The sequence below is a fragment of the Panthera leo genome, chromosome E2 (assembly GCF_018350215.1).
Source record: "Panthera leo isolate Ple1 chromosome E2, P.leo_Ple1_pat1.1, whole genome shotgun sequence".
NCBI classification, from domain to species: Eukaryota; Metazoa; Chordata; class Mammalia; order Carnivora; family Felidae; genus Panthera; species Panthera leo.
Genome location: NC_056693.1, coordinates 7299231 through 7309617, shown reverse-complemented (window position 1 = coordinate 7309617; position 10387 = coordinate 7299231). Strand labels below are relative to the sequence as shown.

Below are 10387 nucleotides of genomic sequence, written 5' to 3'. Positions count from 1 at the left end.
TTCATTTCAGAGACAGAGAGAGACAGAGCATGAATGGGGGAAGGTCAGAGAGAGAGGGAGACACAGAATCTGAAACAGGCTCCAGGCTCTGAGCTGTCAGCACAGAGCCCGATGCGGGGCTCGAACTCACGGACCGCGAGATCACGACCTGAGCCGAAGTCGGTCACCCAACCGACTGAGCCACCCAGGCGCCCCTCTTTTTTTTTTTTTTTTTTTTTTTTGAGAGAGACAGAGAGAGACAGAGCACGAGCAGGGGAGGGGCAGAGAGAGAGAGGGAGACACAGAACCCGAAGCAGGGCTCCAGGCTGCAAGCTGTCAGCACAGAGCCCGACGTGGGGCTCAAACCCACGGACCGCAAGATCATGACCTGAGCCAAAGTCGGATGCTTAGCCTACTGAGCCACCCAGGCACCTCCTTGGGACCTTTCTAATGCCTAGAGTCATTTTTGGTTGTCTACACTTAGAGTGGTGGAGGTAATTGCTACAGATACCAAGTGGGTAGAGGCCAGCGATGTTGCTCAACATGGTACAGTGTGCAGGATAGCCATATACCCCATCCCCACCTGAAATAATTATCTGGCTCCAAATATTGATAGTGCTGAGGTTGACAAATTCTGGTCTACTCTATACTGAGAATGCTGCTGACTGCTTCATCCTCCCAGGTAAGTTCTAGCCCCCGCATTAACCTTCAGGGCAGGCGTTCCCCTTCACATGCTCCAGGTGGGCTAAGAGGACCTGAGGGGAATGTGATCTACTCATGGCCACCCAGCAGGCTAGAGGCAGAGCTGGGATTTGAACCCAGATCAGAACCTTCCCTCTGCCCAGTCTCCTCCTCTGCATAGTTGACTATCTGTTTCCCCAGCTTCACTTGCTAACTAGTGACTACCATGTACCAGGCTCATGCTGGATGCTCGGCACCCACCCCGCTCGTTCTCACAGCTGCCCCTCTAGGTGGGCCTCCATATCGACATCGTAAACACAAAGGAAATGGGCTGAAGTCATTGGGTGAAACCCCATTGGTCTTTGGAGGCATGACCACCTCTACGCTCTCCCTCTTTGCTACTGGCTTCTGGTCCTCGACCTCTCTGTCTGCCCCAGATGATTCTTGACAACCAGTTCCTGGCCTGTCCCTTCTCCCTTCTGGCTCTGCCTCTCACTCTTAGGGCAGTGCTCTTGAGACCCAGCCCCCAGCCAGCACCCCACCCTTGACCCAGGGCAACAGGCACCTGGTGGAGAGATGGCTGATCAACATATAGATCAGGATTCCGCAGAGATAGACGCTGCTAAGGACTGTTATCACGATGAGCCACACCACTTTGGCTCCTGAGATGTAGAAGCCTCTGTTCACAACATGACTGTGGTCTGGAGAAGAGGATACATGGGGGTTAGGAACACCATCACTCAACACCTTGCTCACTCACACATTCATTCTTCAGAAATTTATCAACATTTGTTGTGTACAAGGCACTGTTCTAGGTGCTAGGGATTCAGCAGTGCACAACAACAACAACAAAAACCCTTCCTGCCCTCATGGGGCTAACATTCCAGCTGGCAAGTGGACAGTTGACAATTAAGCAAAGAGATGTCTAATATCATCGCAGGTGCCAGGAAGTGCTGTGGAAAAGAATAAACCCGCTCAAGGTGGTAGAGAGTGACAGGGTCAGAGGTGCTGGTTACACAGGGTCATTAACTCATTGCACAGATAGTCACTGAACACCAACTACGTGCCAGGCACCATGTTAAGCAATGGAGGCAAATGGTGAGCAAAGAGTTCTCCCAGGCTCTGTCCTCCTAAAGCTCACGGTCCAGCGGAGTAGAAAGCTATGAATCAGTGCATAATTGTGCACGTTTGTCAGTCATGTCTGGTGCATAGCAGGTGATTAGTAAATAGTGTGGAGAGACCAGAATAAATATCTCCAGCTCACATTGAGTTGTGCTTGTGGCTCGCTCTCTGGGATGAGCCAGACTGATTGCTGCTCGTGCACTGTCTGATTTAGTTCTGCCAGAATTCTGCCAGAAGCCCTGTCATACAGGGACCTTTATTATCTTGACACTACAGATGGGGACGCTGAGGCTCAGAGAGGTGCTCTTCCCATTTACAGATTGATTCCCAAGCCAAGTTCCACACACCGCGTCCACAACAGATCTCTGTTTCCCTTACACCACCACCGCTCCCCCACCCCGCCTCCTTTCAAGGCAGTCCAACAAAACAGGGCACAGGCTGTAAGGTCAGACTGCCAGAATTTGAACTCTGCCTCCTCTGCTGATTGGAGCTGGAACCTTGAATAAAGCACTTAAACTTCCCATAGCTCAGTTTTCTCACCTGTACAATGGAGGTGGTGTTAAAAACAGTCACTTGCTCTGAAGGGAGACTGTGAGGGTCACATAGCTAGTAGGGTGCTCAGTAAATGTTGGCTGGCCATATCTCCCTGGAGCTCACCCTTGCTCTGATCTGAGGTCCCTGAGGGCTTCAGACAGGGGGTAGCTTCAGACTTAGAACTCAGAGGATGGGGGTTTTACCCAACCGTCGTGGGCATGGCATTGTAAGGTGGAGACGGCATTTCTGATGACGGGCACTACGGAGGCAAAAGCATGGACGTGGGAGTTATTTGTGGGGCATGAGCCCCAGAGGGGGGCTGCTGTACTCACCCGATCTATGCACCTGGATCTGAAATTCCCTGTACATGGCCAGCTGAGTCATGGGGTTCTCCACGATGCATCTGTATCTGCCCATCTGCTCCCAGGCCAGACTTGGGAGGATGATTTTTGCCCCTGAGAGGCTCAGGAGGGAGCCGTTGTGGGTCCAGTGGTACTTGGGACTGGGTCGGGAAGTGGCTTTACACTCCATGTGTACTTGGGAGCCGATCTCAGCAGACAAGATGCCATTTAAGATGCTGTGACTGGTTCTCAGCTGCACGTTGTCTGGCCCATCTGCAGAGACAAGGCAAAAGTCTCAGAACCGTGTTTCTGACCCCTCGGGATCCTGTCTCTTTCCCTCAACCCGCATGCAGCCCCCCCTCCCCCGCCGACCAGCAGGTGCCCCCACTCTGCACCCCAAACATCCCCTAGAGCCAACACATGCAAGGTGGCTGTGCCAAAAACAACTATAATTATAATGTTTTCCGTTACCTGCACCTACTATGAGCCAGCCCTGTGATTGCCCTTCACATCATAGTAAAACAGGGATAGACTAGAAACCGTACAACAGGCCCCCTGCAAGCCAGACTCTTTTACAGGCTGACACATTGGCTTCATTCCCATAACAACCCTTGTGATCAATTTTACAGACGAAAAGAGAGGACTAGGGATTCCGTAGTCCCCTACTGACCCACGAAGGGACAAAGCCAATTCCCCCTATGGCCCGGGAGGAATCTCCCCGAGCAGCTACAGGCCAAGGGTCCTGGCTCTTGGTTGCAAGCCTCTGACCAGTAAGCCATGTACAGAGGTCAGAAGCTATCTGTTCTGTGACCACTTTCTTCACATGATTGCCACAGCATGCTTGTTAGGAAATCTGACAGACTCCACGTGGTTCCGGAGTTAGATGTGAAAACTGTTCAAGATTTGTGCTTTTTCACAGTTGAGAGATGTGAAAGTTTGGTCAAGGTGAAAGGTCCCAGGCTCATTGTAAGACCCAAGGCTCATTGTATTTATAAGTCAATGTCTTAGGTTTTACCAGACCTGTTTGAGATTTTGGGGAGGTCTGGCTGGGCTGCGTACTTGCCCTGGTGGACGACCAAAGAGGGTCATGCAGAAAAGAGAATGTATGAAATGTGTCATTGAGTTTTAAAATCAAACTGTTTAAGAGAGCAGTTCAATGTGAGTAAAAGGAAAAGTGAAGGCAATTTTGCTAAATTTAGAAAACCGGAATAAAAAGATCATTGGATGTAAAAGGCTCAAGGGAACCTGGGATCTGAAAATTTAATAAACTGAATGTTTTTAACATTTATTTATTTTTGAGAGACAGAGAAAGACAGCGTGAGCAGGGGAGGGACAGAGAGAGAGAGAGACACAGAATCAGAAGCAGGGTCCAGGCTCTGAGCTGTCAGCACAGAGCCCGATGCTGGGCTTGAACTCATGAACTGCGAGATGATGACCGAGCCGAAGTCAGATACTCAACTAACTGAACCACCCAGGCACCCCATTGAATGTCATTTTCAAGAAACTATTAGTTGTGGGGCACCTGGGTGGCTCAGCCTGTTGGGCATCCGACTTCGGCTCAGGTCATGATCTCACAGCTTGTGAGTTTGAGCCCTGCATTGGGCTCTGTGCTGACAGCTTAGAGCCTGGAGCCTGCTTTGGATTCTGTGTCTCCCTCTCTCACTGCCCCTCCTCACTCGTGCTCTGTCTCTCTGTCTCAAAAATAAATAAAACGAAAAAGAAACTATTAGTTGTAATCAGGCCCCTCTTTACAAAAGCCAGATCTGAACAAAGTCATACTATTTCTAATCTGGGGAGTGGGGATTGGGTTCCCATCTTGAATAGCAGGTCCTTCTGTGCAGTGAGGGTGATTCTGAGTCCAAAAAGCTGAGATTCAAACCCAGATCCAGCTGGCTACAGGCTGGCTTATGGTGCTCCCGCTTTTCAGTTCTGTTTCATTGCTACATCTCTGGGAGGCCCTGGGTCTACCCCTGGCATCACTCCTGTGACCCCAGACCACTCACAGTCCACGGAGAGAGAGAGAGGTTCACTTCTCCGAGGAAACTCTGGAATGCTTTCTGTTTCACACTGAAGTGTTTTGTCATAGCGGCTGACCCTGTGGATGATGAGGGTCTTGAGGTCCGGGGAGATTGTCATCCGGTCATTGCTGGATACCTGTGTGTACTCCACATACCAGTTGACATTGGTGGCATTGGTATAGCAAATGGCGGCCACAGGATCCATATATTCTACCACAGAGCTGGCGTTAGCCCAGATGCCCGGCTTATTTTCCAACTCTGGGGGAAGCAGAAAGGAGACATTAAGGGTGGGGTCTGCCCCCCCAAGCTCTGCTTCTCTCCAAGGGGAATTTTAGGTTTGGGGAGAAGCCATAAGTTGTAAGGTGGGAACTGGGGTCTTGGCAGGAGAGCAGCCCTGGAACTGAGAGGGACAGAGAAGTAAGGTGTAGGCATGAGTGGTTGATGTGTGGGCACTAGCCTGAGCCCACTGTCCTATGCACTGAGCCATCCCTGTGGCATCCATTGCAATAATGGTGAGTTCTTGGCACGGGCATGTGACCTAATGGTTGTTTCTGAACTCTGACCCTAAAACCAGAACACCCCCATCTGAGGAGCCATGGGTAGAATTCAGAGTGACAGCTAGCATTTGGACTCTCCATGATAACTTTTCCCATTATCTGAGTCCCATTCACTTGACAAATATTCCATTTAATTTTACAACAGACAATGGTAGATACTAGCCCCATTCTACAGATGAGGAAACTGAGGACACCACAGAGGGAAGACAAAGGCTCAGGGCCATGCAACATATACACAGTCAGAGATAAACACAGGACTTCCTGTCTTCAAATCCACACTCTCCCCTCCAGCCCTGTGGTGCCCCAGGAACTGTCTGTGGTAGACAGAATTCCAAGATGGCCCCATGATCTCCAGCCTGTATAATCCCCTTTCTTCAGATTTGGCTGAAACCCGTGACTTTCTTCTAACCTAGGTAATAAAGCAAAAGTGATGGGCTGTCAGTCTGAACATTACCTTTTGTTATTTAAGACTCCTGGTTAGCAGACCATGGGGAGAGAATTCGGCTGACCCTGAAGAAGCAAACAGCCATGATGCGAAATGCCAGTGGACAGAGCCATACATGAGAACACAGCCCCGGGTCAACACCTTGTGCGTCTCAGAGCACAGCGCTCGCCTGGACTTCTGACCCACAGGAGAGCATGATAATGAATGGATGCTGTTTGAAGCTGCTGTTTATTACACAGCAGTAGATAACTGACACCCTGACCGTGAAACAGGACCCTTGACGGGAATGAGTGACCCATCTCTGCAGGAGAAGCTAGGCTACCATCTGCCAAGCCTTCCAGTGTCACCTAGGGGTGGAGACACTTGGACACTATGACCTTCAAGGAACCTCACCACCTGCCAACTCACCTTGAATACTGAGGCAGCCTGTTGCTTTCTCGGTCCTGTTGCCAAAGTCCACCCTCGCGGTATAATTCCCTGTGTCATTTAATGCAGACCTCCTGATCACCAGGCTACCTGTCCTGGTCACATTCTCCCGTCCACTGAACATGGGCCCAGACTGCCAGGTTTCGGAGGGAGGTGTGTAGCTGACAATCATATTTTCTGCAGTGTCATTTGTGCCTCGGTGCCAGCTGTATTCTTGAACATCCTGGGGGACATTCTGGAGGACCAGGATGGTCCGAAATCCCTTGATTCCTAAGAGTGATTCTGGGTCTATGGAGATTTGGCTGTAGGCTTGGCGGATCCCACAGGCCAGTAGACTGGCTGAAGAAGACAAACAAAACACACATACATGAGAGAGAGAGAAAGAGAGAGAGAGAGAAGAGAGAGAGAAGAGAGAGAGAAGAAAGAGAGAGAAAGAGAGAGAGAGAGAAAGAGAGAGAGAGAAAGAAGAGAAAGAGAGAGAAAGACAGGGAGAGGAGAGAGAGAGAGAATGAGAGAGAGAATGAGAGAAAGAGAGAGAGAGGAGGGAGAGAAGAGAGAGAGAGAAGAGAGAAAGAGAGAGCAAAAGAGAAAGAAAGAGAGAGAAAGAGAGAGCAAAAGAGAGAGAAGAGAGAGAAAGAGAGAGAGAGGAGAGAGAGAGAGGGAGAGAGAGAAAGAGAGAAATAGAGAGAGAAGAGAGAGAAAGAGAGAGCAAAAAAGAGAGAAAGAGAGAGAAAGAAAGAAGAGAGAGAGAGAAAGACAGGGAGAGGAGAGAGAGAGAATGAGAGAGAGAGAATGAGAGAGAGAGAGAGAGAGAGAATGAGAGAGAGAAAGAGAGAGAGAAGATTGATTTACACTGTCCAGGCAATGATCACCAGGGACGCTGGTGAGCACACCAAGGGTTTCTAACTCCCCAGCCTGTCTCCTCTTTCCCATCCCCTCAGCCCCTTTCTTCCTCACCCTCTTCCAGCCTGGCTTCCTCCTTGGATACTCAGTCTCCAACCCATCCTCAAATGACAATTACGTGGATCTTTATAAAGTCTCAGATGTGACCCTGCTCTCTCCATGCTCAGGTACCTTCCATGACTCCCCAGCACTCTATAGATAAATTTCACACTCAGCATGGTTTATGAGACACTCTTTGAGAGACCTGGTCTGTATGATTCATCTAGCTTCTTTTCGGATCACACCCACCCTACCCCACTTCCCCCATGAGCCCCCTTATTCAGTCAGTCATTCCTTCATGCATGCATTCGTGCATTCATTTATCAGAAGACGCAGTATCTACACTGTGTGCCCCAGACATAGAGAGCTTTCTTGATACACCACATTCTTTCCTGACTTCAGGCTTTCATACCTGCTGTTCCCCATTTCTGGCACACTGATCCCTGCTCCCTCCTCTTCATGTCCGCCCCCCCCCTTGTCTCTCTACTCACTTCTACTCATCCCTCTGTTCTCAGCTTTGATGTCCCCTCCTTGTCAGTCTGGGTCAGGCAGCCCCTTGGGGCTCCCCCAGCCTCCTGGATCCCCTCATCCCTGTCCCCATCACTCTGGGTCATCAGAATCTGGAGATAGATCTACATCTCACACTGGACTCTGGGCTCCAGGGGGGCTGTCTCAGCCACCGCCACATCGCAGCATCCCTTATCATGAGGCAGAACCCAGTGTATGAGCTCGGGTGATATCTGGGTACATTAAGTCCCCCAAGACTGTCTACACACGTCTTTGACTTAGCATCTAAGTTCAGTGGAGTGCATTCATGTGGGTGGGGATCTGTCATCACCTAAGACACGGAGATCCACTCTCTGTGTACCCTAAACCTTGAATCCATGGAGGGGGCAAAGACACCTGAGACCCCCAGCTTCAGGCCTCCAGGTGAGGACACTGGTGGTGTTTGAGGACAGGACCCAGGGTGGCCAGTGAGGCATGATAGTTGTCCCTGTCAGGGGGGCTCAGAGGGTCCTGGGGGGAAAGAGTGGTTGGGAAGAGGTCCAGGTGGAGAGGTGGGGAAAGGGGTCAGGACAGGTTGGCACACAGAGGAGGTCATTTCTAGCAAGTGCGTGTGGGGGTCCAAGTTCATCACTCCTGGGTACAGATGGGGATGAACACTGTGTGTGTGTGAGAGAGAAAGAGAGACAGAGAGAGTGTCTATGGGCGCGATATGCCCAGGTGTGTGAGCTCATGAAAGTCCTGGTGTCACTCCTGCCCACCTCTCCTCTACCCCTCCCCTGTCCTGTGGGTTCAGCTTTCTTACCTAGGAGAACCAGCTCCCTCCAATGTCTGCATCGGGGTCTGGAAAGGTCCATGGGTTGCTCAGGTTCTCCTGGGCTAGGTGTCTCTCCAGGGATCGGGCCGCCTCCTCTGCCCCTTCACGGACCTGTGTCTCCAGCCCTGGGCTGCTGGTCCCCATCCCCCTCTGCGTCCCAGGATGGACTCTGAACCACAGCACAGGCGGGGCTGGGGAGTTGGATGTTATCTTAATGACTTTATGGTGGCTGTAGCTTATTATTTATCCACCTTAGTTTAAAAAAAATTTTTAATACTATTCTACCCTGGTTACAACAACAACAACAAAAACACCTTATGCTACTTTTAGGAAAACTGGAAAATACCAAAAAGCACAATAAATAGAAGACATCAGACTTTCTTTTGTAATTTTTTTCAATGTTTATTCACTTTTGAGAGACAGTGAGACACAGAGCATGACTGGGGGAGGTGCAGACAGAGAGGGAGACACAGAATCTGAAGCAGACTCCAGGCTCTGATCTGTCAGCACAGAGCCCGACTGGGCGGGGTGGGGGGGCGAGGCTTGAACTCAAAAACCGCGAGATCATGACCTGAGCCGAAGTCAGATGCTTAACTGACTGAGCTACCCAGGAGCCCCTCTAAATATACCTTTGTAAATATATTCATATTTATGATAAATAAACAGATAATTATTTATCTAAATATACATACAAATATTTATGCAAGCATACATGTTTACATTTGTAAATAAATATAAAGAAAAATATAAGTAAATAAAAAAATCTTTATAAATAAAATACATAACTATTTAGCCTAATTTGATTAATACTATTAAAAAATCACCTGTAAACCACACTCAGATATCACCTCACACCAGTCAGAGTGGCCAAAATGAACAAATCAGGAGACTATAGATGCTGGCGAGGATGTGGAGAAACGGGAACCCTCTTGCACTGTTGGTGGGAATGCAAATTGGTGCAGCCACTCTGGAAAGCAGTGTGGAGGTTCCTCAGAAAATTAAAAATAGACCTACCCTATGACCCAGCAGTAGCACTGCTAGGAATTTACCCAAGGGATGCAGGAGTACTGATGCATAGGGGCACTTGTGCCCCAATGTTTATAGCAGCACTCTCAACAATGGCCAAATGATGGAAAGAGCCTAAATGTCCATCAACTGATGAATGGGTAAAGAAATTGTGGTTTATATGCACAATGGAGTACTACATGGCAATGAGAAAGAACGAAATATGGCCTTTTGTAGCAACGTGGATGGAACTGGAGAGTGTGATGCTAAGTGAAATAAGCCATACAGAGAAAGACAGATACCATATGTTTTCACTCTTATGTGGATCCTGAGAAACTTAACAGAAACCCATGGAAGAGGGGAAGGAAAAAAAAAAAAAAAAAAGAGGTTAGAGTGGGAGAGAGCCAAAGCATAAGAGACTGTTAAAAACTGAGAACAAACTGAGGGTTGATGGGGGGTGGGAGGGAGGGGAGGGTGGGGGATGGGTATTGAGGAGGGCACCTTTTGGGATGAGCACTGGGTGTTGTATGGAAACCAATTTGACAATAAATTTCATATATTGAAAAAAAAAATCACCTGTAATGGTTTGACCACCTGGAGAGATATCCAGCGTTTTTTGTCTGAAACTTTTCAGTTTTGATATGTTACATGTTATATGATATGTCATACATACTCATGCACACATGTATATTTTTACCTAGGTGGTATCACACCATTAAATATTCTTTGTTTGGGCTTCTCCAATGTTAAACCCAACTTTAGTCAGAGACAGGTGAATATACACCTTAGGGTATCTAGTGGTCCATTCAATATCTCTGAAGTCTCCTACTGTTTTCTAAAAACCCATATGAATATTTGCAGCCTACTGCAAAACACATCTGGGTTTGTTTTAATAGGAAAATAATATATTACTTACCATTGAAATTCTTCAATTGGTCCCTCTTGGTATTTGATTGTAAGTGATGCCCCCAGAAAACACATGAAGTTGTTTTTCTGCCCTTAGCTCATGAAACCCT

General features: G+C 48.6%; 1 protein-coding gene across 1 annotated transcript; it reads right to left on the bottom strand.

The window, feature by feature from the left end:
• Window positions 1-359: 359 nt before the first annotated feature.
• On the bottom strand, window positions 360-7471 carry CEACAM18 (CEA cell adhesion molecule 18). The gene is made up of 5 exons (XM_042920325.1): window positions 7458-7471; window positions 6086-6477; window positions 4661-4933; window positions 2618-2930; window positions 360-1354 (listed from the first exon to the last, which is right to left on the bottom strand). Exons 1-5 carry the CDS (start codon window positions 7469-7471, stop codon window positions 1159-1161), a joined length of 1188 nt encoding a protein of 395 aa, XP_042776259.1. The 3' UTR covers window positions 360-1158.
• Window positions 7472-10387: the final 2916 nt, after the last annotated feature.

Coding starts and splice junctions, on each gene's coding strand:
- CEACAM18 (XM_042920325.1), bottom strand. Junction 4,934..6,085: donor AGGCTGCCTCAGTATTCAAG/GTGAGTTGGCAG, acceptor TGCTTCCCCCAG/AGTTGGAAAATAAGCCGGGC. Junction 1,355..2,617: donor AGCCCCCCTCTGGGGCTCAT/GCCCCACAAATA, acceptor TCCAGACCACAG/TCATGTTGTGAACAGAGGCT.